This window comes from Cherax quadricarinatus, chromosome 51 (assembly GCF_038502225.1).
Source record: "Cherax quadricarinatus isolate ZL_2023a chromosome 51, ASM3850222v1, whole genome shotgun sequence".
In the NCBI taxonomy this organism is placed as follows: domain Eukaryota; kingdom Metazoa; phylum Arthropoda; class Malacostraca; order Decapoda; family Parastacidae; genus Cherax; species Cherax quadricarinatus.
In genome coordinates this window covers 6986401-7008429 of record NC_091342.1, presented here as the reverse complement: position 1 = coordinate 7008429, position 22029 = coordinate 6986401, and the positions used below count along the sequence as shown (strand labels likewise).

Sequence of the window (22029 nt, the reverse complement as noted above, 5' to 3'; positions counted from 1 at the left end):
TCTGCTAGTTAGGCATACTAGTACAGCGGATACAGTCATCACTTGTGTAGTTAATTATGATATGGTGTGTAGATTCTCATGGCTTTTGATTTTTTTCAAATGTATGAACAGACTGAAAAAAAAAAGACTCAAAGAACTGTACTATGGTGAAAAATAATGGCAGGTGGCAGATTTGAAGGTACAAAAAAATTGTGTGTATTAGTACACTGGATACAGTCTAAGGGTTAAACTAACCTCGTCAGTTCAATGTTTATGGAGCAGATGCAAATTATGATAAATAAATGAAAAGTGGGACAGACGGACAGACAAATGGACGGAAAAGTATAATCCAATATAACACCAGAGTTTTACAAGGGATAACAATCTTTAGGCAGTTTAAAAATTTCAAGGGGTTTGCTGTACATAGGCAACCACCATGAAGAGTTAAAGTATTACAGGAAATGTAAAAATATATTAAGAGTAATATCCAACTTTTTATACCTATCACACTACATGGTATCCTAAGGCTCAATTATTTCACTAAATAAAGTAATACAGGAAATTAATACTATTTAAAAAAAAAAAGGAAGTTATCCAGTGACATTTCACTTTAACTACAATACCTTAAGCATAAACAATATTAACCCTTTGACTGTCGTAACCCCCAATCCTGAGGTGTCTCCTGGTGTCGTAAAATTTAAAAAAAAAAAAAAAAAAAAAATATATTTTTTCTTATGAAATGATAGAGAATCTTTTCCCGATTGTAATGACACCAAAAAAACGAAATTTGATAGAAAACTGACGGAATTATGCTCTCGCGAAGTTAGCGACCTCGGCGCTGTTTACAAATCGGCGATTTCGCCCACTTTGAGCCCTATTTTCAGCTAATTCCATTAATCCAGTCGCCCAAACTCATAGCTATTTCTTTAGAACTCCATTTTTTCTATCGATTGAGTACACGAAACTGCCCATTTAACGATTTCAACTACCTAATAATGTGGTGAGAAATTTGCAATTTGGCCAATTTCACGAAAACTAAAAAATATGACAATTTCAAAATAAGGTCCAGAATGAACAATGCAGACATTCCTGGCTCTAAAATAATATTTTCTTTGCTCATCAGTCATGTCTCCAGGCCCCTCTAATATTACTCTTGCTTTCTATTTTGAATTTTTATTCAAACAAAAAATAGAAGACTTACTATTATGCAGACTACTCCAATACTGTAATAATTGTATAAATAACATCAACCCATTCATGACTGCATATTAGAATGGCTAGTTGGACATTTATTGGACAATGGCATCATTTGTTTACTTTTGAACATTGGCAAAAATCAAACATTTCCCCAACTTTGAGCTCCATTTCTAGGTTCTTTTTATAGTAAAATCAATCAAAATCACCACTATTTCTATAATATGTTTTCCATTCTATCAAATGAGACCAAGAAAACGAGAATACAACCATAAATACCATACGAAAATAGACCACAAAGTCGGCATTTTAATTAAAAAAACGGTCGGAGTTTTTTTTTTCTCATTATGCACTGCGTGCTCCAGGATTTTTTTATATGGTGCACACTGACCACACAGACCCATTCTCTCACATGTGGGCCTACCAGCTTTCTCCTGCTTGATTTGAAGCCACTAGAATTTATGAGTATATATACGTCAAACACGGTACCTCGTAAGACGTATATATATACGGCCGCGACAGTCAAAGGGTTAAGTAGAAAACTTGGCATATTTTATTTTGGGCCCCAAAGATATGAGACTGTCAACAATGTAGGCTTCCGAGGCTCCCAGCCAGGTAATTAATGACTTTCATCACACCTGGACCTTACTCTTATAATGTTTGAAGAAAAGCAAATTTATATAAAAGAAATGCTTTTATAAAAAATATTTTCCAGGTTAATAAACTGGAATAGTCAATCCTAAATGTTTGTTTTTTCGGCATGAAGGATCACATTCAAAAGATACATATGAACAAATGTGTAGGAATACCTTGTTGAGGGTGAGCATTGGAACAGGAACAAGTGAAGAGACAAGACCTGGATCTGGATGAGAAGTGTCTCAATAAGGAGAAAAAATGCCAGTGCTTGACCCAGCTTCAGGATGAGATGATGGCAATTTGGCAGTCAGATTGTAGTCTTAGCACAGGGGGAGAAGGGGAAAACAATATACGTGTATTGTCTTCACTTCTGTGGTCCTAATAGTGTGCAGGAGCCAGGAGTATGGTTCCATACTCCTAGGTAGGTAGGTAGTCATGGTGCCCATGGTAATTGGCATAAATGCACAGCTCTCAAAGAAGTAAGTTTTGATACCACAAATCACGTAAACCATTATGTTAAATTTGCAAATCTTTATTGTGATTAACAAATTTCATTGTTCTATTGTGTAATCTTCGGCAGGTTTCTTCAGCAGTCAATGATATGCAGCAGTCACTAGTTGTGAAGATTATGACTGACTACTTTTCTTCAGTCTCAAATTTACTCTAAGATGTGGCTGGACCTTCTGAAGTTGCAGCTACAATAGATATAACCGTTTATTATATTTCTTTTTTACCATTAAGGTCTTCTAATGCTATGTATGAGGAATACTTATACACAATATTACAATTGTTTCAGAGTGTAATACTTCTCAAAACATGGAAATACTTTACTGGGTTATCCTGGGTTAAATATGTTTAGTGTGCTCTGTGGCTGAATTCCACTATTAGTAGCATGAATATGTATTAAATCTAGAATGAATAGGTCATCTTTGTGCCACTTCCACACACTGTTTGCCGATAGGTTAGCTGGCAGTGGAACAACAGCTCCTGGTTCATTGTTTACTTTTGCTAGTATGCCAGTTAGGTGTACTAGCACAGACACAGTCATCACTTCTGTAGTTAACCATTATACACTGTGTGACCACAATGGCCTTAGATTTTTTTCAAATGTATCAACAGATTGAGGAAGACCCAGAGTTGTGCTAAAGTCAAAAATATTGGCAGGTGGCAGATTTGAAAGTACAAATAATTGTGCTTACTAGTACATCAGACAGAAATAGCATTTGCGTACTAGTGTACTTCAAACACAGTTCAAAGGTTAAGTCAATTATTCTTAGCTATTTCACTAGTATGCCTTCTGTTCTATAATGTGAGGACAAGAAACCTCCCCATTCAACTATCAGACCTACCCCTACAAAGAACACAATTTGGAAATTTGGCCAATTTTACGCAAAATAAAAAAAAATAATTTAAAAAAATTCTAAAATAAACACTGTAGACATTCCAGGCATTAAAACATTTTCTCTATTCATTAATCATGTCCCCAGGCCTCATCTACATTACACTTACCTTCCATTTTGAATTCACAAAAATTCAAAGATTTACTCTATTTCTTGAATAATAAAATATAACCAGGAATGACTGGTCCTGGTTAACACTTCCCAATAATTGAATCAGGCCTATTAAAAACCCACAAAACAAACTAGGGGGAGGTGCAGAGAGGCCTTACTATTCTCAGGACAATCAAAAATTAAATATATCTGCTAATTTGAGCACAATTTCAAGTTACTTCCTACCCAGAAACGAACTAAAATCATCTCCGTTTCAGTAGCATATCTTCCATTCTATCAAATGATACCAAGAATCAGCCAATAAAACCATAAAAACCATTCTAGAAATCACTTCTGAAGTCACTGTTTTAAACTAAACATAAGGTCAGTTTTGTTTTTCCCATCATGCCCAGTTTAGGGAAGGATTTTTTTTATGGGTACACTCACTGCACAGACCCATTCTCTTATATTTAGGCCAAAATTTACCTCTCAAAGATTATCTGAGGGAGCTGTGCTTATAACACAGATCTATGTGAGGGACTCCGCATCAATAACATTGATGTGATGGCCACTGAAAGGGTTAATGAAGTCCAGTACAGGACAAAAAACAAAAAACAAAAAAAAAAAAAAAGTTTCCCTGCAAATATAGTGTCTTTCTCGCTATTTATCAGCTTACACCATTGTTAATCCACAACACCCACTAGTAATAAGAAATAATCTAAGTTCACACATTAGGAAATTTCTAGATTTCAGGATTCAACTATTAAATTTATTCCATTGTTCAAACACATTAAGACCCTTAGATAATTTTTTCTTCATAATGTTTCATCAAAAGCAATAAAGAACCTTGGAGGAATCAGCCCATTCAAAGGTACACAGACCTTAAATGTGTCATTATAGTATTTAAGTAGCATCACCAGCTCTTGCGAATTAACAATACAGTGGACCCTCAGCTAACGATGGCATCAGCTAACATTAAATTCAGCTAACGATACATTTTAACACAAACATTTTGCCTCATCTAACGTGAAAAAACTCGCCTAACGATATTCAGTCTCGGTTACCAATTAATATCGTTAGGTGAGGGTCCACTGTATTTCCTTAAAATTAATAAATTTGCATTACTGGACATCATAATACATGTATATTCAACAGATTAATAAGGCATCCAACTGTAAGGTAAATTTTAAGCAATAAAAAATTAATACACCTACCATCCGACTTACGACCTGCTCGACTTATGACCACTCGACTTACGACCTTTTTTTTTTTTTGCCAAATTTCTGGGAAATAAACAACTACTTGTGTTGTACACAGTGTTTATCCTAAAACCTTACAGTATAAAATACAGTACTAACAGCATAAAAAGTAAAGTAAAACATGAAATACCCAAATAAAACAATAAAATAAAGTCATTACAAAAATGTGATGTTGATATTCAGTAGTAAAGTTCGACTTACGTCCATTTCAACTTGCAACCGGTTTCTCAGAACCGAACTCGGTCGTAAGTCGGATGGTAGGTGTATATTTTTTTTACACTGTCTCTAGCTCTATCATTTGTTTATGACCTTTACAGAGCATCTTGTCTGCTTAACTATCATAATGAATTAAAACCTACTGTACCTTATACAGTGGACCCCCGGCATACGATATTAATCCATTCCTGAGAGCTCATCGTATGTCGAAATAATCCTAAGGCAAATTAATTTTCCCCATAAGAAATAATGGAAATAAAATTAATCCGTGCAAGACACCCAAAAGTATGAAAAAAAAAAAAGTTTTACCACACAGACTGAAGAAAACATGCACAGTTAGTAGTACTCTACTAACAACAGAATACATGACACTTACCTTTAATGAAGATCTGGTGATGATTGATGGGATGGAAGGAGGGGAGAATGTCGAACTTATTGTTTAGAAGGGGAATCCCCTTCCATTAGGACTTGAGGTATCAAGTCCTTTTCTGGGGTTACTTCCCTTCTTTTAATGCCACTAGGACCAGCTTGAGAGTCACTGGACCTCTGTCGCACAACATATCTGTCCATAGAACTCTGTACCTCTCGTTCCTTTATGATTTGTCTAAAGTGGTTCACAACATTGTCATTGTAATAGTCACCAGCACGGCTTGCAATAGCTGTGTGAGGGTGATTTTCATCCATAAAGGTTTGCACTTCAAGCCACTTTGCACACATTTCCTTAATCTCTTTTTTCGATTCCATACTAATTCTCACCCTTTTTACCACAGGGATGGGGTCCATGGTGACTTATTTTGTAGTTACAAGCACTAAAAACACTGGGATAATGTGAAATGTACTGAATGTATGCGTAGATGCGACCACACTGGCTGGCTTGTGAACACTGGCGCTGAGGCCACATGTGGGACGCGTCCCGGACGAATCGCGTGAGGCGAGTTTAACGTGAGGAGAGGCAAAATTTTTGTGTTAAAATGTATCATATGCCGGATTTAACGTAAGGTGATGCCATCGTATGCCGGGGGTCCACTGTACTGTGTACATACACATGTATTTGACTTTCCATGCATCACATCACCGTTTTAAAACCTTAATGTAATCATTTTTAACATTCAGCAAAATAAATTACATAAATACAAAATATATACTATACTCTCTTAAGAATAAAACTTCTGAGTGCCATTCACAGATTCATAAACCATCTCATGGAAGTGAACTGAATCTCAAAACAGTTATGTTTATTATGTCCAATGACCAGTACAGTATTTAATATAGGTGCTCCTCAACTTACAATGGGGCTACATTCCAATGAACCCATCGTAATTCGAAAATATTTTAAGTCAAAAATATGATATGCTAAATAAGTAAATAAACAATTGTCAGTAAATAACTAAATATACAAATAATTACTGTAACTGACTAAATACCAATACTGAAAAGCAAGAAAAATGTACACAATTACGGACTGGCCGCCTTCACCTCCAAAAGTAATTGCTTTCACACTATCGTAAAGTCAAAATATCGTAAATCAAGAAGCACCTATATTTCTTTTCACTTTGGACATGTACTATGCATGCCTTTTACAAACAGTTCTTCCAAATTATCAACAGTTTTAGTTAATATTTTATGATAAATATTTTTCCAATAATTCCTGCTCTAGTAAGTAAATGTACTAAATTTCAGCCTCAAACAATTTATATTTTGCTATAATCTGCAGTTAAAAATGTAATATTTGATCTTTTAAGTTAAGAAATTAGTTAAATTTTTGGGGACAAGCTCCTAAAAAAAGTACAATAAAAGATAAACAATTCTTAAGAGTATATTTTCAGAACCACTTCTTCCAAGTACTAAAAATTGTACAGGAATCAACAAAACCACATATACAAATAGTCAACAATAATAAAAAAAAAGTACAGCTATCAATATTACATACATAATATTACCTGCACTACATATATTTACATATAAATCTTTATGTGCCTAATGTTCATGACCTATCTCTTCAAGGTATGCAATGCCCATCATAAGAGCAACACCACTAAGCAAGGCCACTACTTCAAACACAGACTGCCAGAACCTAGTGTTTTCTAGCAGCTCTGGGATAACAGACACAGTTGCAATGTAAATAAAGCCCCCAGCAGTGAATGGGAGAATCCATGCTGTGGCAGATTCATCTGTGGAAGAAAATTATCAAGTCATTTAGGCTAAAAACATGCTTGATAAATTGGGCAAGAACCTCTGCAATTTTTAAAAAAAAAAACATAACAATGTTTACTGCTAATTACATGTGACTTTTTAAACTGTAGCTAAGAATATTAATTACTTTATGAAGAAATAGATGAGATAACCTATGCAGCTGATATGGTAAATAAATGGTCAAATTCCTCAGAATATTAACCCTTTGACTGTCGAAACCCCAAATCCTGAGGTGTCTCCTGGAGTCGCAAAATATTTGAAAACAAAAAAATTATTATTTTTTCTTATGAAATGATAGAATCTTTTCCCAATGGTAATGACACTGAAAGTACAAAATTTGATGGAAAACTTATGGAATTACGCTCCTGCAAAGTTAGCGACCTTGGCGATATTTACGAATCAGCGATTTTGCCCACTTTAAGCCCTATTTTCGGCTAATTCCATTGTACCAGTCGACCAAACACAACTATTTCTTTAGAACTCCATTTGTTCTATCGATTGAGTACAAGAAACTGCCCATTTACTGATTTCAACTACCCATTAACGTGGTCAAAAATTTGCAATTTGGCCAACTTCACAATAATTAAAAAATATGACAATTTCAAAATAGGGTCCAGAATGAACAATGCAGACATTCCTGGCACTAAAATAACATTTTCTCTGTTCACCAGTCACATCTCCAGGCCCCTCTGATATTACTCTTGCTTTCTATTTTGAATTTTTATTCAAACAAAAAATAGAAGATTTACTGTTATGCAGACTACTGCAATATTGTAATAATTGTATAAATAATGTCAACCCATTCATGACTGCATATTAGAATGGCTAGTTGGACATTTATTGGACAATGACATCATTCGTTTACTTTTGAACATCGGCATCAAGGTTTTGAACATCCATTTCAAGGTTCTTTTCATAGTAAACCCAATCAAAATCACCACTATTTCTATAATACGTTTTCCATTCTATCAAATGAGACCAAGGAAATGAGAATACAACCATAAATACTATATGAAAATACACCACAAAGTCGGCGTTTTAATCCAAAAATACGGTCGGAGGTTTTTTTTTTTCTCATTATGCACTCCGTGCTGCACGATTTTTTTTTATATGGTGCACACTGACCACACAGACCCATTCTCTCACATGTGGGCCTACTAGCTTCCTGCTTGATTTGAAGCCGCTAGAATTTTTGAGTTTACTACATACGTAAAGCATGGTGGCTCGTAAGACGTATATGTATGACCGAAACAGTCAAAGGGTTAACAAGTTATTTTATTAATCAATACATTAGAGAAACAACTTTAGCAAAAAGAAGAAAACACAGTATCAATCTTGGATTTAGTAATTAATGAAAAAATAAATAAAAATTCTAAATATAAATTATCTAAACCCACTTGAATTTTTATGCCGGGAGCAAGGGGTTAGTAACCCCTTCTCCTGTATAAATTACTAAATTTAAAAAGAGAAACTTTTGTTTTTCTTTTTGGGCCACCCTGCCTCGGTGGGATGCGGCTGGTTCATTGTAAGAAGAAAGACAAATTTTTATTAACATGTTCTATGGAATTTTTTTTTTACTACACACTGGTTGTCTCCCACTGAGGTAGAGTGACCCAAAAAATAAGAAACATTTTTACCATTACTCAATCCAATACAGTCTTGCCAGAGGTGTGCCAACACTACAGCTCAGATGCCCCTCCATGCTGCAATATCCCCACCCCTTCTTTTGAGTGCAGACACTGTATTTTCCACCTCCAGGATTCAAGTCCAGCTAACCGGTTACTCTGAATCCCTTCATAAATGTTGCTCACAATCCAACTGATCATCACATCATTAAAAACCACTTGCCTCCACTCCTATCTAACACGCTCAGACACGCCTGCTGGATATCCAAGCCTCTCACATACAAAACCTTGACCACCTCCATCCATTATTTCCTAGGGCAACTCCAACCACTCCTTCCTTTCACTAGATTTATACACCCTCCAAGTCATCCTATTTTGCTCCATCCTTTCTAAATGTCCAAACAAACCACCTCAATAACCCCTCCTCAGCCCTCTGGATAATACTCTTAGCAACCCCACGCCTCCTTCAAACTACAAATTCTCTGCATAATAGTCACACCACACATTACCTTCAGACATAATATCTCTCACTGCCTTACTATCCTCATAAAAACTCTTAACTGTTTTAACCCTTTCAGGGTCCAGAGGCCAAATTTCAAAGTGCACACCAGGGTCCAAGAATTTTCAAAAATTTCTTTTTTATTTTTTCTTATGAAATAGTAGAGAATCTTTTTCTGAAGGTAATAAAACAAAAAGTACGAAATTTGATGGAAAATTGACAAAATTATGCTCTCGCGAATTTTGATGTGTCAGCGATATTTAGAAATTGACGATTTTGCCGCCTTTGACTCCCATTTTAGGCCAATTACATTATTCCAGTCGACCAAATTCTTAGCTATTTCACTAGCATTACTTCTATTCTATCGATTGAGCACATTAAATTGCCCAGTGAACTGTTTCAACTACAAAATAAAGTGATCAGAAATTGGCAATTTGGCCAATTTAACACAAAGTTCAAAATATTCCAATTTCAAAATAGGGTCCAGAATAAACAATGCAGGCATTCCTGGCACTAAACTAACATTTCCTCTGTTCATTAATTATGTTTTGAGGCTTTACAAATGAATTCCATTTTGATTTTTTATTCACATAATGAATTTTTATTCAAACCAAAAAATAGAAGATTTACTGTTATGCAATATTTTAATATTTGTATAAATATCATCACCACATTTGTGAATGTATATTAGACCCACCAGCTGGCGTGTATTAGATGTGTGAGGTCGTTTGTTTCCTCTTGAACATTGACAAAAATTTAACATTTCTGCTACTTTGGGCTCAGTTTCAAGCCATTTCCAGTGCTAAAATCAATCAAAATCATCTATTTCTGTAATACGTCTTCCATTCAATCAAATGAGACCAAGAAATCGCAAATACAGCTATAAAAAACATACGAAAAAATGCTGTTTTAATCGAAAATTACAGTCTCAGTTTTTTTCTCTCATACACTGTGTGCTGCAGGATTTGTTTTATGTGGTGCACACATACCACATAGATGTATTCTCTCATATCTAGGCCCAAATTTAACGCTCACAGCTTATCAGAGTGAGCTGAGCTCATGGCGTAGATCTACGGTTTGGACCCTGAACGTAAAGCCGTAGATCTATGGCACGGACCCTGAAAGGGTTAAGTAACCTACCACCTATTCCATACACTTGTAACATCTACCACATTGCTCCCCTGCCCACCCTATCATGTCTTTACTAAATCCATAAATGCAATAAAAACTTCCTTACCTTTATCTAAATAGTGTTCACTTACATGCTTCAATGTTAACACTTGGTCTACACACCCCCTACCCTTCCTAAAACATCCTTGCTCATCTGTGATCCTTTTCTGCCTTATCCACTTAACCTGGTATACTCAACAGGCTTATTCTCCTATAATTCTTAATCTCTCTAATCCCCTTTTCCTTTATACAAATGAACTATGCATGCTCTCTGCCAATCCCTAGGTACTATTCCCCCTTTTCCATACATTTACTAAACAAATGCACCAACCACTCCAAAACTATATCCCCACCTGCTTTTAACATTTCTGTCTTGATCACATCAATCTCTGCTGTTTTACACCCTTTGCTTTTACCCACAGTCTCAAGCTCCTCGCCCATACCCACATCTGACTCTTCCTCACTCCTAAATGATATCAGGCCTCCATAGCTAATACATGAAAACAATGCACAAAATAACTCTTGGAAAGAGAAAAAAGAAAAAGCAATAAACACTATACAGTGGACCCCCGCATAACGATTACCTCCGAATGTGACCAATTATGTAAGTGTATTTATGTAAGTGCGTTTGTACGTGTATGTTTGGGGGTCTGAAATGGACTAATCTACTTCACAATATTTCTTATGGGAACAAATTCGGTCAGTACTGGCACCTGAACATACTTCTGGAGTGAAAAAATATCGTTAACCGGGGGTCCACTGTATTATAGGAAAGGAATGATGATGGTCAGAGAAACAGTGGAAAAAATATTAATGATACTTGTAATCAGTTTCAAGGGTTCTTCTATTCTGGCAGTCTAGCCTTAGGCTAGGCTGTTTTGTTGATTAACCAGCCTGCTGCCTCACACACCACAAACAAATTTTACATAGAGTTCTATAACTTAATATTATGAAAAGGGACAAGTTTATTCTAAAGGGAAGAAAATGATAAAACAATGAAAACTGGTTTTATGGAAAGTATGAGATGGTCATGGAAAAAATGGACCTGGAACTAATACAGGAAGTGTGCTAACTCAGAGACTTACGAACAATTTAAATTTTAAATTTTCCAGAAAAGAATATATAAAAAAAAGGAAAAAGGAAGTAGTATAACATAGAAATGTAAGGAGGATGAAGAAATAAACTGAAAAAGAAATGTTAAACAAGAGGAAGACTAACCAAATTTGAAGTGCAGAGGCAGAACTTACTATGATAGAATTCAGCAATTTCTATTATCTTTTAGAAGTTTAAATTACTTACTACTACTATTCTTCCTGCTGACAGTTGCCTAACTTTTTCCTATCTGGGTTTTTAAACAAACCTTGGAAGTACCATATTTTTTCTTGAACTCTGGGAATAGTTCTATGACATAAGTTTTCAGTGATTCTTAAACACCTTATATCAAAATCTCGCATCATGTGCCTCACCAAAAACAAGCATATTCACCAGGTTTCATAATGTACTATGATTATATATGAGAAGATAATTACTGAATATTTAAAATTTTTGTGGAGACAAACTCCCTCATATGAACCCTCATTTGATGCTGGAAATGAGCTCTTGATCCTCCCCTTCTTTTGATCAAACTTGATTGTCTTCCATTCCCCATGTTCTGTAAGACCCCTTACATGTTTAGTGCTTCCCATGATTATTACAACAATAATAATAATGAAAGGGCCCAAATTTTTAATTCATTGCAACCTTGTAGAACCTAGTGGCAACTAGTGTCTCCAGGACTATAACTCATGTGAATACAGTTGTTGTACTACAAGAAATAACTTAGCCTAGTACAATATTCTAATCTTTGATGTCAAACATGAAGTTATAGCATGAAATACACTGAATCAATATAAATAAAAAAATGGCACCTTACCTGCACCCTCAGCTAACAAGGAGATCAAGGTGCCTGTTAAAGCTCCAACAGCTGTAACCAACTGTAGCATCATGGCCTGAAATGGAAAATATTTATAAATTTAATAGTGATTTAAGTGTATGGAGGTAACTTTACACACTTCTTGAATGCTATACAGTACATGATTGATTAACCATAAAGAGGACATAGTGATAAGGACAAAAATAAAGATTGATAATTATTCACACAGTATTGCACTGTAAAATGTAAATATTCTTGCCAATGTGAAAAAGCAACAAATAATATGAATTCTAAATAACATCCTGTGATTCAATATTTATGAAACAATTTAAAATTGAGACTAAATTTGCCAGGTGAAGTAATACTGTCTGTATGCACAATATGCTTACTTTTTTCCGACTACATCCGGACTGAAGAAGAATTGCAAAGTCTCCGATTTCATGAGGGATTTCGTGAAGAAAAATGGTGACTGTGGTTACTATGCCAACACTCCTGCCAGCAAGAAAGGAGGCACCAATGGCAAGACCATCTGTCAAGTTGTGTGTAAAATCTGCTGCAAGATTGAGGTATCCAGCAACTTTTATATCTCCTGTAAAAAATAATTCAGTTTATAAACTCAGGCAAAATTTTGTGTTAATTAAAACAAATTAAATTTTATTCTTAAGTATGGTACTTACACAAGTAAAAAGTTTATTTGTGCTCCTAATATAAACACTATTCAATTCATCATAAATACCAACTCAACAGATTTAATTATTACTCTTTGGCCACTTGGATCATGGTTGCAGCTTCTCCCTTCCATCTCCCAGGATTGAATTCATCTTGGTCACAAGCTACACTTACCACAACATTCACAGGATCTAACACTTACCTCAGTTGTCCTAATTGCTGCCCTCCCCATCTCTACATGCTTGGTTATTGTGTGTTTAACTTTCATTATCCACTACTGGCCATATAACCTCTAACATCATTAATCAACTCTTTGATTATTTTCACACCCAGTTTGATTTTTATTTTCATTCTGTCCCAATTGGCTGCTTGCTTCTGCTAAGTTAAAACCTGCTGTCATCATGGGAAATTTTCATAATTAAAGTTAATATTTAACATGCTCCTGAAGAATAGCAATCTACAAGCACTAGTGGGCAATAGAAGGATTCCATGTTCATTATATTTTGCTGAACTAATGGTAGACTAACTGGGTGTGTGTATACAATCCCAGATTGCCAGGGACATAACATTTTGGTTGCCACATTACTTAACAGTAGTTTTTCACTAACTTACTCTTGTATCTAAAGTATTCAGAAAGGCCTAAATATTTCCTCAGTGGTTCTTATACTTATTAGTCCCCACCATCCACTTCTTACTGATCATGGATGACAGTCATCTTCCAGTTTATACACCTCAGTGGTGCCTTCCACACCTCACTCACCATTTGCCACTCAAATCACAAGCTGATGCAGAGCATTCCTCATTAATTTCTAGCCCAGTTCCTAGTGATTTGGCCTGTTCTTAGGCTTGGTTCTCCCTCAAATTCCAACAAAGATGACTGATGCTGACTTCTATGCAGACTGTCAGTTACCTGGGAATTTTTAAGCTAGGTTTTTGTTTTAAATTATTTTGGATGAAAAGTTTTCAAGAGTAGCTATCAGTCATCTGTCTGAACCTGTTATTTGTTAGGCAGGAATGTGACGATCAACATTTTGGCGAATACTTCTTTTGTGTAACAAGATATTCTATTATCTTCCATCACTTGAATTCAATTACATATTAGGGTGCAGTCTTGGGATAAAAGAACTTCCTTTATACTGATATTTACAGTTGGCACAACAGATTATGCTTCAAAACCATTTTATGGCTAGCGGTGGCAATGACTATTTAAAGGATTGATGTTCGTCAGGGTTTACTCCACCTGTATACAGCACCCCTGGCTATTATGACTTGTCACTTACAGACTTTTCAGTCATCCCTCCAGCCCTCTCAAGTTTGTTTAACCATAACTCAGGATATTCTAAGATCTGCAGATTTTTTTTTATCTACCACACCTCTTTTGGCTCATGGCCTGGTAGGCAAAGTTTTCGCTTCACACGCTGAGGGGTTCGGTTCGATTCTCAGAAAGAGTGGAAACATTGGGCGTGTTTCCTTACACCTGTTGTCCATGTTCACCCATTAGTAAAATGAGTACCTGGGTGTGGGTCACATCCTGGGACAAAATTGACCTAATTTGCCCGAAATGCTCTGCATAACAAGGGGTTTTCTATATAGTAGTGTGTCACTGAAGTCAGCTAGGCCTGTATACCTTGTACATGTACGTGTAGAAAATAAAGATATTATTAATTACCTCAAACCAAACACTAATGCCACCATGGAAGGAAACCATTTCAGCTAAAGTTATTAGGACTAGGTTCTGCCATTTTAACTTTGCTTTATTAGGACATCCAGTTTTTTTTTTTTATTAGAAAGATTAACAATCAATTTTTTAACATCTGTACTACATTCCTTATCACCCAAACCTACTTTTAAAAAATTAAACCTTTCCATTTTAAGTTATATACAGAAAAAAAAAGAGGAAACTGCCTCTCATTCCAACATTTTTAAGTCAGCTAAAACACAAATGGCTATGGAAAGGGAGGCAGGTAGGTAAGCAGCATGTGTCTTGTAATTAGCAGATGGATGATCAAAACCTCTACCAGTAACTGAACTAAATAACCCACATAGGTTTACCGATTCACAGAAACTAAAAAAAATGAAAGGTCTCTCACAGCTTCTGTTAAAGAAAAGGGAAAGAAACATTACAGGATAACAACTACAGTGGATATAATACAGTACATATTTATAAAGACAGTGAAGTAGCATTGTGTGTGTACTGCACTGAATTAAATTATGAGTTTCTAAGATTTACCAGTCTTTTAACATCATGAAATTAATCATAAAATTAAATTTTCAGTCTTTCTCTTTTCTCTACAGAGTTCACATTTATCATAAACTTTACGTCTACTTCACAAAGTAAATGTTTAAGGACCACAAAATAAATTACACACCTTCAGTTTTTTTTGACACATGTTTAGAATTTTTCTTTTTGTCATTCTTCTTTTCTTTCTCCCCATTTGATTTCTCTTCAGAACTCTTAGATTTGTCGTTCTGACCTACAGGCACAGCATGGACGTGTGAGTGCGAGTGGCTCCCCTTGAAAATGCGAACAAACTTCTCCACAACAAGAAATGCAATAATGCCTCCCAGTACAGCCAGCCCAATACTCATGTCATGGCCATGATCAACCTCACCATTGCCTTCACGAGTATCAGTGTGTGAATGAGAGTGTGAACGAGTGTGAGAATGCGAGTGTGAATGCGAGTGTGAATGCTCACCACCACCACCTGCTGCTGCTGCCTTAGCCATAAGAGCATGAGGAATTAGGTGTAAGAATGCATCTCCAAGAAGGCCACCCGAGGCAAAGGCAAGGAGGACCTTAAGGTAAGGCTCATGCTCCTTGCTGTTAGTTACAGGGATAAAGAAGAGAATTAGGTATGGTGCTATACTAATAAGTAGAGTGGCACAGACTCCCTCAAGCCAGATGCTCGATTTCTGAGAACTGGCATCTCCAGATGAGGGATGAGACTCATCAGTGGCACGGGGTTTATCAGGGGCGTGTGGCACTTCATGGGCGTGTGGTACTTCGTGGGCGTGTGGCACATCATGGGCGTGTGGCACATCATGGGCGTGTGGCACATCATGGGTGTGTGGCACATCATGATGGTCTTCATCACGATACGCTTCATTTGCCTGTTTACTCCACTTAAATGCTGGGGGTTCTTCATGTCCATGACTGTGTCCGTGGTGTCCATGACTATGTCCATGACTGTGTCCGTGGTGGTCATTGCTATGGCCGCACACTAGTGGAAGCGACAGAAATATACATATTACTAACGTAACGGGTATAACAACTCTTAACACAAACTGCTTCATGTTCCTCTGGAGATTAAACAGTTATATTGACGAGCTGTGACGACCTCACTTGTTCCTAGGCACCAGCGGGAGATATAAATATGATGTCATTACGCGCATTTTTTAAATATCCATTGTTTATTTAACAAATAATAAAAAAAATCTTTATTTCTTATAAACATACATAGAAGTTACAGTAGTTAGGGTTACAGTTCATTTAGTTACAGTTTTGAAAAAATTATGAGACAACTACAATTTGATACAGTTGCAGGTAAAACAATTATGTATACTTTTATAGTGAGGTATCATACACAACTGACATTGAGTTAAATAACATGAATAAACTACTTTATAGAAGCTCCCTTATTATGCAAAGAATTTTGGTCATTGTTTATGGATGGGAGCTCCGAGGGGCATTTTGCAAGTCAATACCTGCTACCCTTGAACATTATAAAATTCCAGAAGCACTATGACTACTGTGGTCTTTAAGATAGGGATATAGCAGATTAAATATTCATAATGTACTTTTTATGGGCCCATAACATGTATGTGCTTTCAAGACTACTGTAAAATAAATTATATATTATGTGGTAGGCAACACTCGCTTCACACTGAGGTTCCGTGGTTCGATCCCCGGCAAGGGTCGAAGCATTGGGCCCATTTCCATATCTTTATTTACTACAAGTACATACATGTACATGGTATACAGGCTTAGGTGACATTAATGACATATTATTATATAGAAAGCCGCTTGTTATGCTGAGCATTTCGGGCAATTAGGTCAGTTTTGTCGCAGGATGCGACCCACAGCAGTCGACTAACACCCAGGTACCCATTATTACTGATCGATGAACATGGACAGCAGGTGTCTGATGGAAACACGTCCCTAATGTTTTCCAGCCCTACCGGAGGAGATTCGAACTCCAAACCAGTGTGTGAGCTAAGTGCGCTACCGATCGAGTTACCTGGAGTTTACCTGGAGAGAGTTCCGGGGGTCAACTCCCCCGCGGCCCGGTCTGTGACCAGGCCTCCTGGTGGATCAGAGCCTGATCAACCAGGCTGTTGCTGCTGGCTGCACGCAAACCAACGTACGAGCCACAGCCCGGCTGATCAGGAACTGACTTTAGGTGCTTGTCCAGTGCCAGCTTGAAGACTGCCAGGGGTCTGTTGGTAATCCCCCTTATGTGTGCTGGGAGGCAGTTGAACAGTCTCGGGCCCCTGACACTTATTGTATGGTCTCTTAACGTGCTAGTGGCACCCCTGCTTTTCATTGGGGGGATGGTGCATCGTCTGCCAAGTCTTTTGCTTTCGTAGTGAGTGATTTTCGTGTGCAAGTTCGGTACTAGTCCCTCTAGGATTTTCCAGGTGTATATAATCATGTATCTCTCCCTCCTGCGTTCCAGGGAATACAGGTTTAGGAACCTCAAGCGCTCCCAGTAATTGAGGTGTTTTATCTCCGTTATGCGCGCCGTGAAAGTTCTCTGTACATTTTCTAGGTCGGCAATTTCACCTGCCTTGAGAACCTTCAAAACTAGGGAGGCCAAGCCCTTGATGACACTCTTCAAGTCACTTGTTCTATCTAGGCTGGAATATTGCTGCGCACTAACAGCACCTTTCAAGGCAGGTGAAATTGTTTCCCTGGGACCTTGATCACTTCTGAAGTGATCAAGGTCCCAGGGCAGAAACGTTTTCTAATAAATATGTTATAGTGTTTGCTTATGTGTCTTTCTAAACCAACTTGTCGGTATTTATTACCAAGGTTTATACCATACACGAGTTAAATTTTTATAACGATCTTGAAGTTACACAGGTGTTGTGACCCCTGCAACCATGAATAGGTGAGCACACACACACACACACACTGGAGGACAGGAAGGTTAGGGGAGACATGATAACGGCATACAAAATACTGCTTGGACTAGACAAGGTGGACAGAGACAGGATGTTCCAGAGATGGGACACAGAAACAAGGGGTCACAATTGGAAACTGAAGACTCAGATGAGTCAAAGGGATGTTAGGAAGTATTTCTTCAGTTATAGAGTAGTTAGGAAGTGGAATAGTCTGGCAAGCGATGTAGTGTAGGCAGGAACTATACATAGTTTTAAGACGAGGTATGATAAAGCTCATGAGCAGGGGTGAGAGGACCTAGTATCGGTTGGTGAAGAGGCGGGGCCAGGAGCTGAGTATCGACCCCTGCAACCACAATTAGGTGAGTACACGCACACACACACACACACACACACAACGACATAGCATCGAAAGTCAAATCTGACCCGAAACTGCTGTATAGCCACATTAGGAGGAAGACAACAGTCAAGGACCAGGTGATAAGGCTGAGGAAAGAAGGTGGAGAACTCACAAGAAACGATCAAGAGGTATGTTTACCTGGAGAGAGTTTCGGGGGTCAACGCCCCCGCGGCCCGGTCTGTGACCAGGCCTCCTGGTGGATCAGCGCCTGATCAACCAGGCTGTTGCTGCTGGCTGCACGCAAACCAACGTACGAGCCGCAGCCCGGCTGATCAGGAACTGACTTTAGGTGCTTGTCCAGTGCCAGCTTGAAGACTGCCAGGGGTCTGTTGGTAATCCCCCTTATGTGTGCTGGGAGGCAGTTGAGGAGCTCAACACGAGATTTAAGGAAGTATTTACAGTAGAGTCAGGAAGGACTCTGGGGGGACAGACCAGATGGGGACACCAGCAAGGAATACACCAACAAGTGTTGGACGACATACATACAGATGAGGAGGAGGTGAAGAAACTGCTAAGGGACATCGATACCTCAAAGGCAATGGGACCAGACAACATCTCCCCATGGGTCCTTAGAGAGGGAGCAGATATGTTGTGCGTGCCACTTACCACAATCTTCAACACGTCCCTGGAAACTGGGCAACTACCTGAGGTATGGAAGACGGCAAATGTAGTTCCCATTTTTAAAAAAGGAGACAGAAAAGAGGCACTAAACTATAGACCTGTGTCATTGACGTGTATAGTATGCAAAATTATGGAGAAGATTATCAGGAGGAGAGTGGTGGAGCACCTGGAACGAAACAAGAGTATAAATGCCAACCAGCACGGATTCATGGAAGGCAAATCCTGTGTCACAAACCTTCTGGAGTTTTATGATAAAATAACAGAAGTAAGACACGAGAGAGAGGGGTGGGTTGATTGCATCTTCTTGAACTGCAAGAAGGCCTTTGACACAGTTCCTCACAAGCGATTAGTGCAGAAGCTAGAGCATCAGGCGCATATAACAGGAAGGGCACTGAAATGGATCAGAGAATACCTGACAGGGAGACAACAACGAGTCATGGTACGTAATGATGTATCACAGTGGGCACCTGTGACGAGCGGGGTCCCACAGGGGTCGGTCCTAGGACCAGTGCTATTTTTGGTATATGTGAACGACATGATGGAAGGGTTAGACTCAGAAGTGTCCCTGGTTGCAGATGATGTGAAGTTAATGAGGAGAATTAAATCTGATGAGGACCAGGCAGGACTTCAAAGAGACCTGGACAGACTGGACACCTGGTCCAGCAAATGGCTTCTCGAATTTAATCCTGCCAAATGCAAAGTCATGAAGATAGGGGAAGGGCACAGAAGACCACAGACCGAGTATAGGCTAGGTGGCCAAAGACTGCAAACCTCACTCAAGGAGAAAGATCTTGGGGTGAGTATAACACCGAGCATGTCTCCGGAAGCACACATCAACCAGATAACTGCTGCAGCATATGGGCGCCTGGCAAACCTGAGAACAGCATTCCGATACCTTAGTAAGGAATCGTTCAAGACACTGTACACCGTGTATGTCAGGCCCATACTGGAGTATGCAGCACCTGTTTGGAACCCGCACTTGATAAAGCACGTCAAGAAACTAGAGAAAGTACAAAGGTTTGCGACAAGGTTAGTTCCAGAGCTAAGGGGAATGTCCTATGAAGAAAGATTAAGGGAAATCGGCCTGACGACACTGGAGGACAGGAGGGTCAGGGGAGACATGATAACGGCATATAAAATACTGCGTGGAATAGACAAGGTGGACAAAGACAGGATGTTCCAGGGAGGGGACACAGAAACAAGAGGCCACAATTGGAAGTTGAAGACACAAATGAGTCAGAGAGATATTAGGCCCGGTGGTCTGGTGGCTAAAACTCCCGCTTCACACACGGAGGGCCCGGGTTCGATTCCCGGCGGGTGGAAACATTTCGACACGTTTCCTTACACCTATTGTCCTGTTCACCTAGCAGCAAATAGGTACCTGGGTGTTAGTCGACTGGTGTGGGTCACATCCTGGGGGACAAGATTAAGGACCCCAATGGAAATAAGTTAGACAGTCCTCGATGACGCACTGACTTTCTTGGGTTATCCTGGGTGGCTAACCCTCCGGGGTTAAAAAATCCGAACGAAATCTCTCTCTCTTCTTCAGTCATAGAGTTGTAAGGCAGTGGAATAGCCTAGAAAATGACGTAGTGGAGGCAGGAACCATACACAGTTTTAAGACGAGGTTTGATAAAGCTCATGGAGCGGGGAGAGAGAGGGCCCAGTAGCAACCGGTGAAGAGGCGGGGCCAGGAGCTAAGACTCGACCCCTACAACCACAAATAGGTGAGTACAAATAGGTGAGTACACACACACACACAATGCAATGCGTAGATTTAATCTAATACAATCTACTAAAGTCATCGTGATTTATTTCTTTTTTTATTTTTAATATTAATTCTTTCATTAATTAACTGCCTGTCTAAGACACCTGATATATATACGAGTATCATATCGCCCTCAATTTCTTGTTCAAGTAGGTTTTTATATAGTATCATTACACAAGTTTACAGTTGTCTTATAGGTAACGGTCTGTAAATTAACCATTAAAAATAATTACTGAAACTGCAACTATATAAGATGCCAATATATAAATGTGTGTTAAAGGGTTCAATAAGAGTTTCTCTCCGGCTCTTGCATAGGAAAAAGTGTCACCATCGATGATCAGCCAGACGTGGCATAAACAATTATGCATTCGAGTCTCATTCACATATATATTTAAATATAAATAATCTTATTAGAGTTTACTAAGCCAAGAAATGTTCATACAATAATTTTCATATAAGCATTTGTGTTTGTGATTTTTTATATGGGTCACATGCATAATTTTAAATTATTACAATGGATTTATATAGTATCATGTTCAAATTAATAAATAAATAAATAAATAAATTTTAACCAAGATAACCCAATAAATAATGTGACTTAATTCCAGTAGGGGAAGCGTGTTATATGGTTATATAGTTTTATTTTTACGTAAGTATTTTTGTATCATTTGTGATATTAATAACTCAGTCAATACAAAAATGAACAAATCCAATCAAAAAGATCGACACCATGCCCAGCCTTTCTAGGGTAGGGTAGGTGCCTGAACCCGAGCCTTTAGCTCATAAGACTGTCATTCCCATTTGCCCCCTTGGGGCGGGGATGGCAGACCAGAGAGGCCTAGCTTGAGGCTAGGCCTGGGGACAGTTGGTCCCAAAGATGAGGAGGTCCTTGCCCCTCCTCCCATGGGAGACTTAGGTCTCAGACACTCCCTAAAGAGGGAGCCAAGGCCGGGCCACTACTTGGAAAAGGCCCGGGCCGGGAGAATACCGGCTAATCTTTAATAATAATAATCAAAAAGATCGACACCATGCCCAGCCTTTCTAGGGTAGGGTCCCCTCAAGGAAGGTTCCTTGATGTTGGTGAGGGGCTCTTGATTTAGGGAATTGGATCTGTGCTCCAGTTCCCCGAATTAAGCCTGAATGCCTTCTACATCCCCCCACCCAGACGCTGTATAATCCTCCGGGTTTAGCGCTTCCCCTTGATTATAATAATAATAATCTAGGGTAGGGTAGGTGCCTGAACCCGAGCCTTTAGCTCATAAGACTGTCATTCCCAT

The 22029-nt window shown here is 38.4% G+C and overlaps 1 protein-coding gene across 2 annotated transcripts; it reads right to left on the bottom strand.

Moving 5' to 3' along the window:
• Positions 1-4054: 4054 nt before the first annotated feature.
• On the bottom strand, positions 4055-16189 carry LOC128694686 (zinc transporter Slc39a7). Of its 2 annotated transcripts, XR_008407880.2 has the most exons (5): positions 15212-16189; positions 12563-12762; positions 12174-12249; positions 4839-6945; positions 4055-4509 (listed from the first exon to the last, which is right to left on the bottom strand). XR_008407880.2 is itself a non-coding variant. In XM_053784914.2 (4 exons), exons 1-4 carry the CDS (start codon positions 16134-16136, stop codon positions 6752-6754), a joined length of 1395 nt encoding a protein of 464 aa, XP_053640889.2. In that variant the 5' UTR covers positions 16137-16189; the 3' UTR covers positions 4055-6751. The 2 variants fall into 2 exon arrangements, 1 of the variants encoding a protein (XP_053640889.2); XM_053784914.2 differs by having other exon boundaries at positions 4055-6945.
• Positions 16190-22029: the final 5840 nt, after the last annotated feature.

Excerpts from the sequence above, each read along its gene's own strand:
- LOC128694686 (XM_053784914.2), bottom strand. The coding sequence starts at position 16,136 with ATGAAGCAGTTTGTGTTAAGAGTTGTTATACCCGTTACGTTAGTAATA. Across the intron at positions 12,763-15,211 it reads TGTGTCAAAAAAAACTGAAG|GAGATATAAAAGTTGCTGGA; the intron begins GTGTGTAATTTA and ends TATTTTTTACAG. Across the intron at positions 6,946-12,173 it reads CTTGTTAGCTGAGGGTGCAG|ATGAATCTGCCACAGCATGG; the intron begins GTAAGGTGCCAT and ends TTTCTTCCACAG.